The 21337-nt window shown below is 40.7% G+C and overlaps 1 protein-coding gene across 1 annotated transcript; it reads right to left on the reverse strand.

Moving 5' to 3' along the window:
- Window positions 1-209: 209 nt before the first annotated feature.
- Window positions 210-5286, reverse strand: Ccng1 (cyclin G1). The gene is made up of 6 exons (XM_076578179.1): window positions 5014-5286; window positions 3782-4042; window positions 1808-2061; window positions 1194-1272; window positions 1015-1113; window positions 210-832 (listed from the first exon to the last, which is right to left on the reverse strand). Exons 2-6 carry the CDS (start codon window positions 4040-4042, stop codon window positions 641-643), a joined length of 885 nt encoding a protein of 294 aa, XP_076434294.1. The 5' UTR covers window positions 5014-5286; the 3' UTR covers window positions 210-640.
- Between the last annotated feature and the right edge of the window lie 16051 nt (window positions 5287-21337).

Raw genomic sequence — 21337 nt, forward strand, 5'->3', positions numbered from 1 at the left:
TTGCTATGATTAAGAAATTTAGATGGCAAAAATGTATATGTATCGGGGACTAAGTTTATATTTTTTAAGCATATAATTACCTGTAATGGACCAACTGCTTAGAGATAAAATACTAAATATAGAATTGAGACACCTCAGCAATTTCCAGAAACCTAATGTGGAGACTCTCTGCCCTATATCACTTTGTAAGTACATCACCCAAGTGCATACTATGTTTTCTTAATCAACAAAAGGACTTGAATTTGTTCATATGTGGGTCAAACTTTTTGTTTCATCCTTCTGCTTGGGTTTAAGTAACTTTAAATAAGCTACAGTGAGGTGATATGTAATTTAAAAAATATTATTTCATTAACTACTTTTATAAATTCAGGTTTGGAGGATTCTCTTTCCTAAGCTAATAATTTGACGGAAGTGTTAACATATAGAGGTTTGCTAAGTCCTTTCTCTTGAGACTGCTGTGCATTGTACATGGTAAATGCCTTCCAATATTCACTAACTAGATCAACAGTCATTTTTCCCTTTACTATTTTAATCCCATATTGTTTATATTGAAGATAGTATTTCAGTTCTTCAGTTGTAGAAGAAAATTATCACACTGGAAAATTTTCTGTATAGAGAGGATAACAACCAGATTTGCCAGCTAAGAAGCTGTTTCCGGGATTGTTGGGAGGTGAGTTATTCTGTAGTAACTGTGCCTCAGTTGCCGGGCAGTGCGTCCAGACACGATCCACTTCAACTTCTGAACGTTTGGCTTGGAACACTTGTTTGATGAATACTCAGTTAAACACTTGGATACAAGCTCTTGCCAAAAGGTCAAATCTCGGCCATTTATCTGTACATAAATAAAAAGAATTATTAAGAGTCCCACTGTATTTATAGTAATAGATGTAAACCCATTAACATGTTTTCTCATCCAAAGAGAACCAGGGGAGGACCACTTAAGCTTCCCATCAATACATGGCATCTTACTTTGCTTTAAGAGTACAGTGGCTTGATGCTACAACCTTGACATACCTTGGAATGTTTCTGAATACATTCGATTCCTTCTGTTAACTCTACATACTTTAGTGCTTGGATCTCCAAAGCAATGATAGACAATGCCAGCACAGAAGGCTGAAAAAGATAAATATAAAGTAAATGTCAACCATAAAAATAGGTCTCTGTAACTATACTTAATCTTATAAAATATTTACCTTTGCCTTAGAAAATATGATCCTGCAGTGGCATGCCTTAAGTTGGGCTTCTAATCTTTCAAAATTAAGATCGTTCCTCCTTTAAAAAGAAAATGGGATTGATTTTATGTAGACAATATTATATCTAGTTGGCAGACAGTTTTAGAAATGTATTAAAGTCAGTTTTAAAAATGAAACTCATATACACTTATAGAAAATTATTTGCAGAAAAGGAATTTCTCTTCTATTAGTGAACGAAACTTCTTAAGCACGAGTTTTAAATTATTCTGGTAAAAAAAATCATTAAGGGAACAGTAGTATACCACAAATATGATTATATATTTCAATAAAAATTTCTGCATCTTCTGAATCTCTCTCTAAAATTTGTGTGAGATGTTTATTTCCTGGTTCTATGAAGTTGAAGTGTCCTTTAATCTTAAGAAAGGGCCTTTAATAAACTATTGACAGCTGTCTTTTCACTTCTGTTAGGCAGCAAAGTCCAAGGGACCACAGGTGCCATACACTTATTTTGATAATTTTGATAAGAATTCTATGAGGATACCAACTGTATGCAACAGCCGAACAGTACCCTTTTGATTTCCAAACCTGTTTTGTTCAAAACCAAGTTCACATACCTTTCAAATGGCAAGTTCTCTTGAATGAGTGAGTAATAGAGTTGCAGAAATTGAAAGGCAGTAGTAGCTTTGACTTTCCAACATACTTTCTCCAACACAATCTTTTCCATTCTCATCAAGTCAGAAACCGTGAACCTATACTGACTTATTCGGATCAAATCAGTAGCCAATGGGACATTCCTTTCCTCTTCTATCGATTTGACAGCCAAATAAAAGCAGCTCAGTCCAACACACCCAAGATGCTTCGCCTGTACCTACAAACACAAACATCAGCAGTGTGTCTTTACCATGACTCAATAAATAGAACCCAAAGGAGAATCTAGGACTCAGAGCCACCATTATGAAAGTGTATCTGCAACACATACCTTAGCTACAAGGGATTTAACATCTACCCTACTTGGAGAGGAGCCTGTCAGTCTTATATGCCCTACTTGAAATCAGTGACTTAGTAGATAGGGTAGAGAGCTTCAGTTTTAACAGTTTAACTTTGAAAGCCACACAAGTATTTCGTCAGTTATTGGGAATCCTCCTTCAGACAATGCTTCCTTTCCTATTGCATGCAAACTGAAGCTGCAAATGTCAATTGGCTAAAGGAATTAGAATTTTAGATATGGGTAGTGATTAAGAAATACATCCTGGGGCTGGAGAGATGGCTCAATGGTTAAGAGCACTGTCTGCTCTTCCAGAGGTCCTGAGTTCAGTTCCCAGCATCCACATGGTAGCTCACAACCATCCATAATACGATCTGGTGCCCTCTTCTGGCCTGTAAGCATTCATGCAGACAGAATACTGTATACATGATAAATAAAAATATTAAAAAAATACATCCTCATTCTTAACCACAACCTAACATTCTGACTTTAACAAACATCTTTAAATCTATGAACATGTGTAGATGAATGGAAATATTCAGTCCATCAAGAAAGGTTTTGATTAGGGCTAGTGAGATGGTTCAGTGAGTAAGGATGCTGGTCACCAACCCTGACCTGAGTTCAATCCCCAGGACCTAATGCCTGCAGTGGTCCTCACCTCCACACAGGATGTAGCATGAGTGTGCCCATACACACGCAAATATATAAAATATGTAAAGGAGTTTTTAGAAAGATTTCTAATTTTTTTTTTAATTTTATTTTTTGAAATGGTCTCACTGTGTAGACTTGGCTGGCCTATAACTCACTATGTAGACCAGGCTGGCCTCAAACTAAAAAAGATCTACCTGTCTCTGGCTCCCAAGTGCTAGGATTAATGGTGTGCACCATTATGCCAGGGCTTTCATTTTTTTGCTATTATTACTGTGTGTGTGTGTGTGTGTGTGTGTGTGTGTGTGTGTGTGTGTGTGTGTGTGTGAGAGAGAGAGAGAGAGAGAGAGAGGGGTGGGGTGGGGTGGGGTGGATGTGAGGACAGGCGTGTGCCATGGCACACGTGTGAGGTCAGAGAACAACTTTTGGGAGTTGGTTCCCTCTTTTCACCGAGTGTTCCAGGGATAGGACTCAGATTTGACTATCTGAGGTGTGTGCAGCAGGTGCTTTTACCTGGTGAACCGTTTTGCTGGCTCAAGGAAGGTTTTTAAATACAGCCAGATTTCCTGCTGGAGTACGACAATTAATTGTTTGATGTTAAACAATGTTTCTCTTTCCTAGTAAGTGATGTATTACTACTCTTGATTATGAGAAAGAAGTATTACCACAACATTTGAACATGGCTTTTGAATACCAGTTCTAAACCAGCAATTTGGCAGCTTTTTTTTTATTAGTATTGATTTTAATGTGCATCCATGTGTATATGGGTGGTGTTTGCACCAGAACGAGGCATCAGATACCAGGGGCCCACCTGGGTGCTTGGAACTGAACTCAGGTCCTCTGGAAGACCAGCAAGCACTTCTAACCCCTGAGCCATCTCCGGCCCTCTGCAATTTGATCTCTTAAACACACGCTGAGCAAAATTAAGAAATGGGATATTGTAGCTTAAACATACCTTCATTTTAGACAAGAATCTGTCCAGTAAATTCACAGCTAGGGAAAATGTCTCCGTGTCGAAGCCAAAGAACTGGGTTAGACTGAGTAGGTCTTTCACTTCAAAGTCCCTGAGTCTTGCAGTCATTCTAAGGCCATTATCATGTGCCGACTCAATTAGTTTCAAGCCGCAGACCTTTGGCTGACATCTAGACTCCTGTTCCAACAGGGTGTTCAGCTGGTGTAGCAGTTTCTGAGAGTCAGTTGTCAGTACCTCTATCATCTAAATATAGAACAAACCCAGAAAAGAGTGTAAGAGCCCCTTCCTGCCTGGCCATCTTTGTATTGTGCCAAGACGTGCTTTATAAAACATGATTCCCCCACCTCCATCCACTAAGTCAAAGACACTACAAAGGGCTGTAAGTTAATTTTTACCTTCTCCCAGTTGGTCACATTTTTAAATTGTGAGTTTGTACAGGACATAAACTATGGCATTTAAAACAAAACAAAACAAAAAAAAAAAAACCTTTTCCCAGCTTCAGGGACGACTTATTCATTGCCAGTACATAGCCACAAACAGTTACTGCTGCCACACAAGACACCCAAACCAAACCAAAAAGTCAAAATGACAGTACACACATACTCTGAAGTATATATTAACAATGTGAACCTTCTTAGTTCCTTATCTGTGAAGTAGAAATAAGATTATTACCTAAGTTCATAGATTGTGTGGGTTAAACGGAATCACACAAACCGCTTAGCACATAGATTGGTGCTTAATTATTGCCAGATAATGAGCTTATTTCTACATCTCTGAAATGAGGATAACAACATCTGTTTCTTGGAACGGCCGCGAATAACACACGATATGACTCAATGTGGCGCGGTGCTTAGCACACAGTGCTCTTAATAGCTTAACGTCATTTAAAGACCCAAAGAAAAAGTTAGCTGAAGCTGGGAATCGCATTGGTGTAAGTATGCATAACACTTCCCCTAAGTCCCGGTCGCAAGCTAAGTCCTGGATACAGAGGATACCCCTTCTCTTGTCAATTTAAAGACACAACAGAGGAGGTGAAAGTCGTCCTGGCGAGGAACCGCTAACTCAGTTCAGGGGTGCAAGTTGGGACTGGGAGGCATGACACAGGAACATCCCAGGACGACGGCTCCGGTTGCGCCTTTCCAGGAGCAGACTAGCCCGGGCTTGCGCTCCGGAGCGCAGGGGGTCCCCGAGGTCCACCCCTAGTCCCCTCTCACCTTGACAGCCACAGCTCCTCCGCGGTGGTCACCACCCTCCCCGGGCCTGCTCTCAGCTCGCCCTACGTCCCCGATCCGAGAGGCCGACGAGGGGAACGGACTCGCGGGCGGGCAAGCGAGCAGAGGCCCGGGGAGGGACGGGCGTCCCGGGTAGCGGGTCCCGCAGCGCCCTAAAGTGGCGCGGCGTTCCCGGGGGGTCAGCGCGCAGCGAAAGAGCGGTGCCTGGCAGCTGGGAGACAGGCCGGGGACCGGGCTGGCTCGCGGGGGCGCGTCTTAGCCGCTGATTGGTGTGATCCTTTTGATGGATGGCTTCCGAGAAAGCTCGGCCAATCAGCGCACACTTGCCATTGTCCAGACTCCAATTCTCCGCCCCCTCGGTGCCACGCCCGGATCTCTCAGCCTCTCTCATTGGAGCATTTCCGTTCTTCCCCGAGCTGCGGAACTGAACACACGGTGCCAGGGCTTGCCCGGGCAGGTCAGGCAGCTAGTAGCCAGAGTGACCTGGGGAGCTTTCCCGAATGTGCTGGGAGGGTTTTCGTTTGTGTGTTCTCTGCAGTTCAGCAGTTGTGTAGTGGTTCAGCCCCCTCTTTCTAAAAACACAATGACAAGTTAAAAAGAAGAAGAAAAAAGGCGTGCTTTCATTCTCTTTATAGAGGCGGTAGATTTCCCTATAGTGTGGTTTATTACATTCCAGAGGGTTCTCTTTGGGTTTTGGAAGTCAGTTGATCTTTTTCTTATTCTGCTTTTTTTTTTTTTTTTTTTTTTTTTTTTTTGTGAAATACATAACAGTAAAGTTGGACTATGTAGTTTCTTGGTCCTCTACTAATTTTCAGGATTTGTTTTTTAAAACAAATTTAACTTACAAGCCTGATGGAGCGCCCTCCTACAACCTCCAGTGGCTTAAAATGAAAAGTGTTAAGCAGACTATAGCAGGAGCAGTACGTGGAAAACTCAACTGCAGGGACTGGGCTCTCAGACTCCAGAGTAGGGTGTGGAGGAATATTACTCTCTTTATTCTTGTGAACTTAATCTTTCTGGGCCTCTTCTCTCCCAGGTTAACGGGAAAACAATTATCCCGCCTGTTTATATTTTTAACTCGTGATTATAACTCTCGCAGGACTCCCTTCTCCCGGGTTGAGAAGGGCAGGCCCTCAGGAGCAGCTCTGAGGGAGTCAGTTCTCGACTCTCAGAGATGGTCCCGGGTGCAAGACTTCACTGGTTTTCATGAAAAGAGCTCAGCCAGCTGGCCGCCCATAAAGGTCATAAACGAGTTACCAGTCTTGTTTTGTTTTTTTGAGACAGGGTCTCTACATAGTCCTAACTGTCCTGGAACTCTCTATGTAGACGAGGCTGGTCTTGAACTCGGATCTACCTGCCTCTGCCTCCTGTGGTACTGGGATTAAGATGTACACCATCACACCTGGCCTTTTTCTTTCATTAAAAGTAAAAAGGTTTATTTTGTTTTTTAAGATTGTGTCTATATGTGTATGTCTTTGTGTGGGCATGTGTGCATGAGTGTGGATACTCACAGAGGTGATGGATTTGGAGTTTCAGGACGTTGTGAGTTGTCCAATGTGGGTGCTGGGAACCTAATTCACTTGGATTCCTGGTTCTGTAAATCTACAAAAGCAGTGAGTGCTCTAACCCCTGAGCTGTCTCACCAGTCCCTTTATTTTGGTTTCTCAAAAATAGACAGTAAAAAGTATCTTAATCATAGATAACTGGGAGGAATAAATAATGGAAAGCATGTGGTAAGTGGTAGCCTTTATTCTTAACATAGATTTATTTTTAAATACATAAATACTTGGCCCTGTTTATTCTGTTGTCAGTCACCTCAATCTAGAAGAAAGATCCGAGTATTAGAATTTCTAAACTGCAACTGTTACTTTCTACATCTTATATTTAAATTTTCCATTGAGACCTATTGGCAATATATTATCATATGTTGAAAAATATTTTCTCTCAGGACCCTGTTTTTTCTTTTTGTTGAACTCTCAATTGTTCACATAAAAATTATTTCACTGACATTAAAGAAACATATAAATAAAATCTAATAGATATTCTTTGCTTATTTTTCTTTCCTATTTCAATTAAAAAACTCACTATTTTCATTTTTAATTATGTACATAGGTGTGTGTATGTGTGGGTTTGTACAGTGCCCTAGGAAGTGGGGAAAGGGTATTGTATGCCCTGTGGTTGGAGTTCAGGTGATTGTGAGCTACCCAACATGGATGCTCTTAACTTTGCAGACATCTTTCCAGATCTCTGTTGCAATTTTTAAATCTTAATATTTTGTTCTGACAAATTCATATACATATAGTATATCACAGCATCACAAAATGGCCTCTCTAGGCCTTCATTCATGGACACCCCTGACACATGCCTTACCTTGTGGCACAGAGGCAAATTCTATAACCTGTTTTTTCTATCCTTGACTCTAAAGCCAGAACCACGTGGCTGAAGCTGCCAAGTTCTGCTGCTTGCTGGGGCTGGAAAGTGGCCCCCTCGTTCAAATGACATCTTCACCAGCTTTCTGTTTTCCATAGTCTTCTTCACTGTCCTGAAACTTGCTCTGTAGACCAGGCTGGCCTCAAACTCAAGCTCTACCAGCCTCTGCCTTCCCAGTGCTGGGATCTAAGGTGTGCATCGCCACAAACTGCTCTAAGCTCTTCTTTAGTTCCTTTTTACAAGTTGGAAATTCAGCTGGATGGGATCTTGCCCTGAGGTCACCACTCCCTTCACTCAATTTCTTAATCCATTTCTCTCCTTGAACACAGGACTCAGCTCCATTTCATGTTCTGGTGCTCTTTTTCTACTCAAATATTTTTCCTTGCTCAGCTTGCTCCTTTTCATTATAAATCTTCATCAGAGTTAACACTAATAACCACACAACAGAGTCTATCCTAGACTGTTTTGAGATTTCCTCTGACAACATAATTAGTCCTAAGTTCTTCACTTTAGCCTCAGGTAGACTTTCCAGACAAGGTCAAAAAGCAGCCACTTCACCAAAATATCACAAGAACGATCTCTAGGCAAGATACTAAAATTCTTCTGCTTTATATCCTTCTGAGCAACCCCCCCCCCCCCACAGTTTACCAAGTCACATTCAATGCCACTGTCTTCCATGCTCCTATTAGTATGGCCCACTAAGCATCACTTAAAACATTTTATTGCTTTGGGGCTGGAGAGATGGCTCAGTGGTTAATAGCACTGGCTGGTTCTTCAGAGGTCTTGAGTTCAATTCCCAGCAACCATATGGTGGCTCACAACCATCCTTAATGAAATCTGGTGCCTTCTTCTGGCCTGCAGGCAAACATGCAGGCAGAACATTGTATACATAATGAATAAAATAAACATTAAAAAATATTAAAAAACAAACAAACAAACAAACATTTTACTGCTTTTCTTCTAACCCAGACTCTCAAGGTCCATATTACTCCAAACAAACACATGGTCAGGCCTGTCACTGCAATACCATAGTCCCTGGTACCAATTTCTGTCTTAATTAAGGTTTCTGTTGCTGTGAAGAAACACGATGACTATAGCAATTTTTATAAGGAAAATATTTAACTGGGGTGTCTTGCTTACAGTGTCAGCCCATTATCATCATGACAGGGGACATGGTGGTGTGCAGGCAGAACAGGTGCTGGCTTAATAGCTAAGAGTCTCACATTTTGCAGACAGCAGAAAGTTGACTGAGACACTGGGCAGTATCCTGAGCATAGGAAACCTCAAAGCTTGTCCCCACAGTGACACACTTCCTGCAGCAAGGCCATACCCACTCCCAACAAAGTCATCGCGCCTAATACTGCCATTCCTTATGAGATTATGAGGGCCAATTACATTCAAACTACCACGCCATGATTTGAGTGCTTTAAAAGAATTACAGAATTTAAAATAAGCAATTTATCTGTTCTTGTAGAAGGAAAACAAGTCCTTCATTTAAGATTTTATTTTTGAGATTATATTTATCATGAGTTCCTATCAGGAAGTTTTCAAATGACCGACTTCTAGAATGTTATCTTCTCTCTCTCTCTCTCTCTCTCTCTCTCTCTCTCTCTCTCTCTCTCTCACACACACACACACACACACACACACACACACACACACACACACACACACTTGAGATAGGCTCTACTTCTCTTCTACTTGCCTCTATGCTCCTCCCCCCACCCCCACCCCCACCCCAGGATACAGGCATTAAAGGTGTGTACCACCACACCTGGCTCAATGGTATATTTAATTCCCATATTCCTACTTTCTTCTCAATTAATAGTTGAATACAAGTCAGTATAATAACTGTGATGGAGGGTAAGAATCCAGTCACCAAGAGGAAGATTTAATCACATTGTCTATTATAGTCTAGAGACTTGCCCTTGAACAACAGGAATTATAACAAGTAGGTCTGATGGGGATGGTTCCTGCCATGGGTAGTGTTAGCTGCCATCTTGCCCCCAAATCTACAGTTTCCTGGGAGATGGGTCTCTGGGCTTGCCTACAAGGTAGTACCTTAAGTTAATAGAAGTGTAAAGATACACACACTGTGGGTAGCACCATTCCCTGCTGGGATCCTGTGGAGAGAGGGAGCTGAGCCTCAGCAGACACTCATTGCTCTCTGCTTCTGGACTGTGGATGCCATGTGAGCAGCTGCTTCCAGTCCCTGCTGCTTGTCTTCCCTGCCTTGGGATGTACCTTGATCTGTCAGCCAAAAAGAACCCTTTTCCATTAAGTTGCCTTTTCAGAGCATTTTCATAACTGCAACAATAACAACAACAGCAAAAAAGAAATGAAAAGGAAGAGAGGAAGGAAGAAAGAAAGGAAGGAAGAAAGAAAGAAAGAAAGGAAGGAAGGAAGGAAGGAAGGAAGGAAGGAAGGAAGGAAGGAAGGAAGGAAGGAAGGAAGAAAGGAAGAAAGGAAGAAAGGAAGAAAGGGAGAAAGAAAGGAGAAAAGAGAAGAAACCAAGACAGAATGCCAAATGTTGCCCTGAGCCCTAGGGAAATCTCTAATTGCTTTTGTCTGCCTCCACCCTAGAGGGAGCTCTTCCTTCCTCCTGTACATGCAACATGCCAGTACCTTATTCTCTATTCAACCTTATAAATGCCCAAACTTCTGGATATAAGCTTGTCCATGTCCCATGAAGGCTAAGGAAGTGAGGGTCAAGAAGAGCCCCCTCCCTCTACTTCCTGGCTCACGTAGTCTCCCGTACACCCCAGTTTTCCTCTAGTCAATCTGTTCTGTTTTATTCACTAGCAGATAGCTGGCTGGCACAGGCTCCCTTAATTTTTTTTTCTTTTATCTAACTGTCTTATCGCTTTGCATTGTACTCAGATAAGGACCCTGATTGGTCCGAACCTTTGTACCCTAGGTTGATAGTAAATTGGTGAAGACTTTTTGGAGTTAGGTTACCACTTTCATTATCTCCTTAGTGTTTTCCCTCTTCCTCCTGTCTCTGGTTTTGGTTGTTGATGTCTGGTTTGAGTTGTTTTATTTTGTCTTTGCTGCTTTTCTCTCCCCACACACCAATTTCCCAACACTCAGCAAATCCCAGGATTGTTTCCTTTCACTAGAACTGGAGTCACAGACAGCTGTGAGCTGTGATGTGGGTGCTGGGACTCGAACCTGGGTCCTCTGCAAGAGCAGCTAGTGCTCTTAACCACTGAGCCATCTCTCCAGTCCTCCAAGTTCTACAGATGCTAAGATGTTCCTTTGAGCCTCTTGCTTCGACCTCAGTTTGTGCGTTTTGACCAGAAGCTTCTGTCATAGTACTGCTTACACGATGAGCAGACTTGTGTCCATTCATTGTCTTGTATTAGGTGTCTTGTATTGATGTGGCAGTTATGTGCTTCATTTATTTTCCTGATGACTTTCTTGACGTTATTTAAACAAGTCTTGCTTATCTTTTGCTGTCCTTTTTTTTTAAATGGTTGCTGCCTTTTAAGCCACAGCTGTCTGAATCAGCAACTGCAACTGGGCCTGCAAGGGCCATAGCTGGAGGGAAATCTGTTCCCTCAGGCTCCAACTCTCACAAAGCTACAAAGGGAACTTAACTAAACCTCTCTCCCTCTAAAGAACTTGGGATTCAAAGGTTAAAGCAGAATTCTGCTCTTCGGAGGCTGAATAGCAAGTAGCCCACCTCCTCTCACTGCTCTCCTCCTCCAAAAAGCCCTCATGCTTCTCCTCACCTCTCCTTATAGACCCTTTCTCACCTGGCTTCTCCCTACCACTTCCTGTCAACTAGTTGCTGACTCAGCCTCCTGACTGCAGGTGAATTTTATTTAATCAAACACATTTTTGCATCATTAGACAAACGTTCCAGAGCGCAAAAGTAACACACCTTGAAATAATATTCTACGACAATCTTTCAAAAGAAAACTCTCTCATTTTATGTCCACTCTCTGGCTCTTGCCTTATTCCTTACAGTCAAGTTCCCTGCAGAGCGATTCATATTTTCATTGGTTTGTTTCACTCTTTTTCTTACATTTTATTTTCACCACAGAAGTAGATATTGTGTTCATTTCCTTCTTGAAACACTTTTTTTTTTTCTGGATCCCAAAAGCTGATTCCTTTCTGAGACTCTTCCCTCCTGATTTATTCTAAGTCTTCTCACATTTCCCTTTAGTATAATGTGGATAGCTCTGCATAGCATTTACTACATGGTCTGTTTTCTTGATGTTAAAAAAATGTATTTACTTTTTTTGAGAACTTCAGACATATATGTATTTTCATCATTGCTTATTGCTGCTTTCTTTTCAAATCTGGGCTCCCTATGTGTCCCAGGATGGCCTCAAACTCACAGTAATCCCACTGCCTTAGTCTCTCAAGTGCTAGAATTGTGGGCATAGTCACTATGGCCAGTTGATTGGTTTCATTTTAAAGGCACACTGCGATGTGGAATGCTACTCTAACTCAGCGTTTTGGCAACAGTTCTGGGACTTGCTGAGTACCAGCAAGCAAGTGGTGCACAGACATACATGCAGGCAAAGCTTCCATCACATAAAATAAAAACTAAAATAATTTTACTTAGATAGACACTAAAAAAAAATACCACTAATTGCTTTCTAAGTGTTGTTTCTTGTAATTATTTTATATTTATAATTTCCATCTTAAAATTATTCAAAGTACCCCTTTTGATTTAAAATCTTTATACCCGGGGCTAAAGAGATGGCTCATCAGTTAAGAATATGTATTCTTCTTGTAGAGGATCCAAGTTCAGTCTAATACCAGTGTTAGGTAGCTCACAACTACCCATAACTCTACTCTAGCGCCCCCTCCTGGATACCATGGGCACCTGCACTTTCTTGTGCACATACCTGCCCTCCCCTTCTGCCTGCACCCACCTCCCACCAGTACATGTACACGTAATTAAATAGAAAGAGAAATAAGTCCTAAAACCTCATTTGAAGAAAAATCCCTTACTACATATGTTTACTAGGAGATGCAAACTAGCACGTCCCTTTTGGAAAGCAGTATGGAGAGTTCTTAAAAAATTAAAACTAAACTATGGCATGATATTATAGCCAAAATCAGTGAAATGAGTGTGTCAAAGAAACATCTGTATACCCATGTTCATTGCAGTATTATAATGGAATCTCTAACTGTCCACCAGTGGATGAGTAGATAAAGAAACATGGTGTGTATACACACACACACACACACACACACACACACACACACACACAGACACAGATACACAGACCACAGACATACAGACACACACACAGATACACACAGATACACAGACCCACACACACAGGCATACACAGATACACAGACACAGAACACAGACACACAGAAACACACAGAGACACATACACTACACAGACAGACACTCACAGATACACACAGATACACAGATACACAGACACATAGACAGACAGACACATAGACAGACAGACAGACAGACAGACACACACACACACACACACACACACACAGAGTCCATCCACGAAAGGCTTAAATCCTGTGATTTGTAACAACATTGGAAATGTAGGTCATTATACTAAGTGACATAACCAGGCACAGAAAAATGAGTACTAGCTAGCTCATTCACACGAGGACTCTGAAAAACGTTAATCTTACAGATCATGAGAGTAGAATAGTGGTTTAAAGGGGCGGAGGGATTTCCCTTATACTGGAAAGTGAATGATGACCCTCACCAAGGATTGTGTCTTCTATTTTTGGTAACATTTAATATTGAGAGCTGCTGGTAGCAAAAGACCATGGGAGTATACAGCAGGTGACAACTAGAATTCAGAAGGTCAACCTATCAGAACTAAGGGTTCTGTCAGAGGAAATCAAGAAGCAAGGCGTTATGGAATTACTGCCTTTTGAATGAATTGGCTGTTTCTTGTTGTAAACTTCTTGTGCAATAACAGCTATGATTCTCCCCATTTATCGTGCATTCTCATGTTATGTGTACATGTAATCTCATGATTGCATCTCAATCTTATGGGCACACGTAATTGTGGATATTCTAGAAGATGGTTTCTTATTTAACTGTACAATTTTTATGAATAGAAACATACTAAAATATACTTCATGCTAGATCTATTCCATGTGGACTGTAGACACTTAGAGGTCTTGTTCTCCATCCTTAGCTGCTGACAAGGTAAATATTGGCGAGACAGAGTGTCCTTGTAGAACTTTCACAAAGCGAAGTTGTAGGTGCCTGGCCTTGTTGGATCAAAACTCTTCAGAAGAATTACAGCAAACTAGAAGTGATAGTGCAGGTGTCTGGCCTTGGTGTATCTCAGTCCTTCAAGAGATCAATAGCACCTATGCTGCCTTAAGCTTCCTCCACCAGCTCCTCCCAACTCTGACTCAAAAACAACTAACACTTTGTATTTATTTCAACACCAGTTTTTAATGCAAGATTTTAGGCTCAGCAGACTAATTATACATAGGTCCTGAGAGTCAAGTGACTAGCAGAAAAAGGCTGTTAACTGACTAACCATATCTGGATATTATTAATCACATAAAATAGTACACATATTCTTTGCCTTTTCCTTAAATCTCTCATTGGTTTAATTTCTTCCCTTTTAACCCTTGTAGCTATCCCTTTAAGAGATAGCCAGAAGTTTTTACAACCCACAGCTGTTGTTAGTCACCAATTAAGCTGACCAAGTCTTTGCCAAGTGTGACTCTTATCAGAATACTTGTCCCTGAGAGTTTACTTTGTAGTTTTACAAACAAGTTGTTAATGAATGGATATGTGCTTGGGGGAACAGAAAAGGAGGAGGAAGATAAAAAGAACTAGATAGATAGGAGAGAACAGCAGAGGAGAATTGATTTAGAAAAACAAAGATGAGGACAGAGATGGAAAGAACTAGGCAGAATGATGAGAGAACAGAAAAGAGCAGGAGGGACTGAGAGGAACTAAGTATGAAAACAGAAAAGAAGCCATGGAGATAGAATTGACTTAGAAGAATAAAGTGAATGAACTAACAAACTCAGTGTTCTTAGATTCATTGAATATCCCTCAGATTAGAATCCACAGCTGGTTGTTAGACTCTTCCACGGACCCTGGGAGAAAACCATATAGGCTAGACCTTTTACTGTTTTCATTAATTTAAAGCTTGAAAAGTCCATTCGTATATGTCTTTCCATCCAAAATTCCTAGAATACTGGACACAATTTTAGGACTAAGATAGTGTATTATTCATTTTCTGGGACTGCCATAACTAAATCTAAAGTCCTTTAGACCAAATGGCTTAATTAGAGGTTTATTTCTGGAGGCTGAAAGGTTGAGATACAGTGTTTAATAAACTTAGTTCTTCCGAGACCTCTCTTTAGCTGGCATATGTCTTCATAAATGATCTCTGTGCATCCTCTTCCTCCTCCTCCTTCTTCTTTCAAACATTTATTTATTTATGTATTTATTTATTTATTTTTATTTAATGCATATTGGTGCCTTGCCTTGCATGTATGTCTGTGTACCATGTGCATGCAGTCCCTGCAAAGGACTAAAGAGTGTCAGGTCTCCTGGAATAGAGTTACAGTCTGTGTTAACCTCCTCATGAGTGCTGGGAATCAAACCCAGGTCCTTTGGAAGAGCAGATGGTGCTCTTAACTATTGAGTCATCTCTCCAGCACCCACTTCTTTTTGAGGCAGGGTTTCACATGGTTCAGAATTGCCTTCAACTACCTATATAGCTGAGAATGACTTTTAGCCACTGGTCCTCCCACCTCCACTGGGTCAATTTTTAAAAAAAAAATTTTATTTTATGTGCATTGATGTTTTGCCATGGGTGTCAGGTCCCTTGGAGCTGAAATTACAGACAGTTGTGAGCTGCCATGTAGGTCCTGGGAATTGAACCCGGGTCCTCTGGAAGAGCAGTCAGTACTCTTAACCACTGAGCCATCTCTCCAGCCCCACTGGGTCAGTTTTATAGGTATACACCAGATGCCTGGTTTATGTGGATTTGGAATCACACATGCATGCTAGAAAAGCACTCCATCAATTTATAAGGACAAATTCCCCCACATTAGAGAATAAGCCCCTTCAATATATAAATTTTTTGAAGCCTACAATTCTGATGATAACAGATTGAAGTTCATATTCAGTGGGGAGAAGACAGTAAGACTAGAGATGTGAATTGATTTATTCAGGGTCATGTGTCTCTTGAATTACAAGTTGGGACTAATATTCAAAACTTTAGCAGTCCTATTTCCTCCCTTCTGGAATTGCTTCCTCCAGGACTTGTGTTCACAAGATAATTTCAACTTTATGGATGAGAAAGAACATCATTTATCCACATAGGAAATCCACACTCAAAATCGTGACTCGGTCATGTTTTTTTTCTATTCAACTAAACGCACTCTCTGAGTTGTCCCTATCTCTAGATGGCCATTTCACAGTAAGATATCAAGAACTAGTTGATTCAGATACTCCCTAGCACACAGCTCCTTAACAGGAAACATTTAAAGAAGGAGTAGTCCTAATTATGTAATTCCTGGTGAGGAGGATGATAGGAGCTCCTTTGGGGTCAGATTATGGCTGCTGTTCTAAAATTTCCCTTTTTTTTTTTTTTTTTTTTTTTTTTTTTTGGTTTTTTCGAGACAGGGTTTCTCTGTGTAGCTTTGCGCCTTTCCTGGAGCTCACTTGGTAGCCCAGGCTGGCCTCGAACTCACAGAGATCCGCCTGGCTCTGCCTCCCGAGTGCTGGGATTAAAGGCGTGCGCCACCACGCCCGGCTCTAAAATTTCCCTTTGAATGGGGAAATTCATGAGGACATCTTGTGTGTATCAAAACAAACACAGAGTTCACTTTGGAACACAGCGTCTCGGTTCTGCCTCTCACCACCTTGCAGTTCAGCAGGCGCAGGCTGCACTGATTCCTGCCTCACACAACACAGAAAAATGTCAGAGTTTTCATTTTATAATTGAAAGTTTGGATCTGTGATCAGCATCTCCCATTTCCCACACACTCTAGCCCCTGGCAACCACATTCTACTATTCTGGGAACCTAATGTACAATATGGTGACTATAGTAAGTTATGTAAAGAAAATGAAGTTTATATAAGTCTGCATGACTACACAAAAATTTGTCTGCCCCAAATGAACACCTTTTATTGCATCAAGTGATAGAACTTGGTAGTATTTCAACTCAAAACATTTTTCTAATCTGGTATTAAGTATACTCTGTCTTACATTCTTAACCTTGATCCACTGAATAAGTGAAAAGATGTTTAATGCCAGCTTCTCTCTGATTTACTGTGCATTTTGTAGTTTTTTTAAAAAATAGTTTACTTTTAATTACTTGTGTACGTGTGGGTAGATGTGTGGGTATGTGCATGTGTGTACCGGTGCCCATGGAGACTGGAAGAAGATGTCAGATTACCTGGAACTGGAGTTACCGGTGGCTGTGAGTCACCTGATGTGGGTGTTGGGCACTAAACTCAGGTTCTCTGCAAGACCAGCAAGTGTTCTACCACTGAGCCTTATCTGAAGCCTGATTCACTGTATACCTTAAAACAGAAGATATTTACATAGCCTGTATTATTTTAGTCTTCTTTCTCCCAAGAAGATATACAGATAGATAATACATAGAATATATATAGAAATATAATATATAGATAACATTATAGATATTACATAGATTATATAAACAGAAAGATAATATATAGAAAGATATATACACATGCACCAGGAGGAGTGGCGCAAGACTGTAATCCCAGAGTGGAGATTGAGGCAGGAGATTGCAAGAATGAATTTAGCTTGGATTACATAGCTAGTCTGGGCACCATTCTATCTTTAAACCCCACCCCAATACCAAATCAACAACAGCAACCAAAAAAAGAAAGGAAGGGGAGGGAGGGAGGGAGGGAGGTAAGGGTGGAGAAACACTTATACCCTGTGCGGAGTTGCCTGTCTTCTGCTCTCTTGAGATTGAGTTCAAAACTCAAAGGGATTTAATGACTCTGTGGGCATGTGTGTCTTTCTGACTTTGCATTTCCTCACTCAAATGTTCTTCCCATAAATACCATATATATCACTCCTCTCCATGATCACACTGATCTTTAGCTTTTCAAATCATCTTTTAAGAAGAGCTCATTTGACATAGTATAAAATTCACTTATCTAATCGTCCAATTCAGTGGATTTTAGTATATTCTCAGAATTATGCAATTCTTGCCGTAGCCCAAGTTTGGAGCATCTCACACCATTCAAAGAAATCTAGTATCTATGAGTTGTCATGGGTTCTCCATTACCTTCCCCTAGAACTTAGATGGAGGCTATCAACAACTTTACTTGGTGACTTTGTGTATTTGTCTGTTCTGAACTTTTCTATAAATGGGATCATATAATATAAAGTCCTTTATTATTGGATTGTTTTACTAAGCATAGTATTTGCAGGGTTCCTTCATGCTGTAGTATATATCAGTATTTCATTCTCTTAAAATCCTGTTCCACAGCGTACCACATCCTCCCCTTCGGTTTTGTTCTATCCTCAACAGGAAGAATGATGACCACGAGACCTGTACGTACAGATCATCTTTCCTCCGCATCCTACCGACACCAACACCAATGTCTTCTTGCTTTGATTGTAGTTTCTCCTTCTTTTTTTTTTTTAAATTAAAATTAAATGTTTTTTGAGAATTTCATACACGAGTAGGGGATTACCTAGTTTCCACCTCTCCTGACTCCTTCCAACTCCTCCCAGGTCTGCCCCATTGGCTCTCTCTAGTTCATGACCTCTTTAATTATTATTGTTACAGTCCTCAGAAAGCTCACTCACTCACTGTGTGTCATTGATCCTGGCCTTTCTGTGGAACTTCCACACTGGCTGGAGTACTTAGTTACCTGTGTCCTTTCCGTGTGGCCATTTGGCTTTCCTCTCAGCATAGTGGCTGGGTCACAAGGTCCAGCATTCAGACTGATGTGACGAGGGTTGAACGGAACCAATCAGAAGTGACAGTGTGTTTTATGAACTAGTCTGGGATATAACATATGGTCTTCTGTTCTCTACTCATGAGGCAGTGAGACAGCTTAGTTCAAGAGGAAGGAAAAGTGGCTCCACTTCTGTGAGTGAGTGACAAGCTTCTGGAATAGAATGTGAGACTCATGAATACTGCAGTGATTATTTTTAGAAAACACACAATCTGCCACACACCTCAATGGTAATATATGAATTTTTAGAAGGGAAACTGTGTTTTCTAAAGAAACGAATGTCAAAGTGGTGTGTACTTCAGGCACCTATGGGAGAATTATTTACACAGCTCATTCAATAATGGTCAAGTGCTAGGTTGACAAACACACATGGACTAGTTCTGTTTGAAAATAATATACTTCCCTTAGCATTAATTGAAGCAAGTTTTCTATGAAGAACTTTGCAAAGTATATGTGTGTGTATGTATGTATATGTATTTTCAAATTCACAAATATCAAGATACAAAGGTAATGTTCTAATAACTTTTTTTGTCATTGTGGCTTAAATTTGTATAGAAACATTTCCAAGTGGTCATGGTATCTTCAGTGTGGACTCTTTTTAAAGGCTCTGAAACAACCTAATTGTAATGTTAGTTTAACTGATTGTCATCAGAGGGACATCATCCAGCACTTGATGGGAGCAGATGCAGAGACCCACAGCCAAACGCTAGGCAGAGCCAGGGGGACCCTGCAAAAGAGGAGAAGGGAGTGTTGTAGGATCCAGAGGGGTGGAGGATACCACAAAAACAATGGGCCCACAGAATCAACTAAGTAGGGCTCATAGGGGTCTGCAGAGACTGAAGCAATAATCATGGATCCTGTATGGGCCTGAGCTAGGTCCTCTGCATACATGCTATGGTTGTGTAGTTTGGTGTTCTTGTGGGACTCCTAACAGGGGGAGTGTATTGAGGAGTGTCTCTGACTCTTTTGGTTGCTCATGGGACCCTTTTCCTCCTACTGAGTTGTCTTGTCCAGCTTTGATATGAGTCTTATTACACCTTGTTTGGTTGATATACCTGGGAGGCCTGCTATTTATTTATTTATTTATTTATTTATTTATTTATTTATTTATTTATGGAAACAGAGAATGAGTGGATCTTGGGGAGAGGGGAGGTGGGGGGAGAGGAATAGCGGAGGGAGGAGAAACTGTGGTTGGGATGGAATGGATGAGAGAAGAGTAAAAAAAGAGAAAAACAAGAGATAATTTGAAAGATGAATGTTTCAGATCTTTGTCTCATCTTTACTAACATTATAATTAGGTGGTTTCAGAGCCTTTATTTACTCATGCATTTGAAATATGTATATATATATATATAACATACATATTATATATATATATAACATACATATTATATATATATATATATATATATATATATATTTGGGGAGAGAAGAGGGCATTTGAGGAGAAGAAATTGGACAAGGGAAGGCGATGTGGCCATAAATATGAGCAAAGTATAATGTTATACATGCGTGAAAATGACAAAGAAACTGAACACCTCCTAAAAAATTATTGCTATAAACAGGGAAAAGATGAATGTTGAAAGTGGTAATGTGTCAAGGAAGACTGAAGAAATGGACTTAAAAGTCGTGCAGGAGTCTGCAGAGAATGGCTGTGTCACAGTGGAGTGGTGAGGCTGTTGTCGGTGACTTTCCTGCTGGGTTTGAACTTTGGCTAAGTGACTGGCATTTGAATTTTCCTCATTAAATACACACCTATTGTGAAAGCAATTCAGGCTTGGGGAGGGAGTGGGAGGAGGAGAAAGAGATGCTTTAAATGTCATTCCCGGAGCTCTAGAAATGGACACATTTTATGTTTTTTTTTGCAAACCCCAGTCTTGCACTAAAAATCTGAAGTTGACTGGACAGGAGCAATAAATGAATATTAGGTTGTTACTCTGGCTTGAGAAATAAAGTGTGGTGCTTTGTGTTGTTCTTCATGATATCACTGCCGGGTTTTTATCTCCTGTTTCTTCTCATGAGCTGTGTGTTAAAGGTAAGCAAATCCTAACAGTGTCAGTTAAACAGGCTATTCCACCAACTCTCTTTTATTATTCTCCTGGACAACAGATCTATCTATCTATCTATCTATCTATCTATCTATCTATCTATCTATCTATCTATCATCTGTCTATCTATCTGTTTTTATTATTTCTTCACTTCTCTGTGTGTGGTGTAGGTGTATGTGTGCACATGTGTACCGATATGCTTACCTGTGTGTTCACATGTGGAGACCAGAGATCAATATTAAATGTCTTTCCCTATCATTCTCTGCCATTTTTAAAATTTCTGCCATTTTTCAGATTATAATATAGTTACATAATTTCTCCCTTTCCTTTCCTCCCCCCAAATTCTCCCATATATATATTCCTAAATATAACTTGCTTGGTCTGTATAAGGTTACTCATAAGCATGTTTTCAGGGCTGACCACTTGGTATTGGATAACCAGTTGGTGTGCTCTTCCCTGGAGAAGACTGTTTCCCCCACTCTCAGCATCCCTTAGTTGTCTACAGTTGTTTGTGTAGGGTGGACAAAGCCTCTTGTGCTTTCCTAGTTCACTTCGGTATGTCTGTTGGTGGTGTTCTTGTTCAGGCCATAGTTGGATAGTCGTGTTGGTGAGACTTTCTGGGGATAGCTTCTGACATTACTAGGACACAGTTTCACAGCAAACTCCCTGTTCCCTTAAAAATCTTTCCATCCCCTTGTTGGGCATGGCAGCACACACCTTTAAGCCCAGCACTCAGAAGACAGAGGTGGGTGGATCTCTGTGAGTTCAAGGCCAGTCTGGCCTACATCGCAAGTTCTAGGACAGAGTAGGAATACAAAAATACATAGAAAGACCTTGTCTCAAAAAAAGCCCCAAACAAACAAAGAAAAAAACAATAAACAAATCTAAA

Source organism: Peromyscus maniculatus, chromosome 8 (assembly GCF_049852395.1).
Source record: "Peromyscus maniculatus bairdii isolate BWxNUB_F1_BW_parent chromosome 8, HU_Pman_BW_mat_3.1, whole genome shotgun sequence".
NCBI classification, from domain to species: domain Eukaryota; kingdom Metazoa; phylum Chordata; class Mammalia; order Rodentia; family Cricetidae; genus Peromyscus; species Peromyscus maniculatus.

Excerpts from the sequence above, each read along its gene's own strand:
- Ccng1 (XM_076578179.1), bottom strand. The coding sequence starts at position 4,042 with ATGATAGAGGTACTGACAACTGACTCTCAGAAACTGCTACACCAGCTG. Across the intron at positions 2,062-3,781 it reads GATTCTTGTCTAAAATGAAG|GTACAGGCGAAGCATCTTGG; the intron begins GTATGTTTAAGC and ends TTGTGTTTGTAG. Across the intron at positions 1,114-1,193 it reads TCATATTTTCTAAGGCAAAG|CCTTCTGTGCTGGCATTGTC; the intron begins GTAAATATTTTA and ends TATCTTTTTCAG.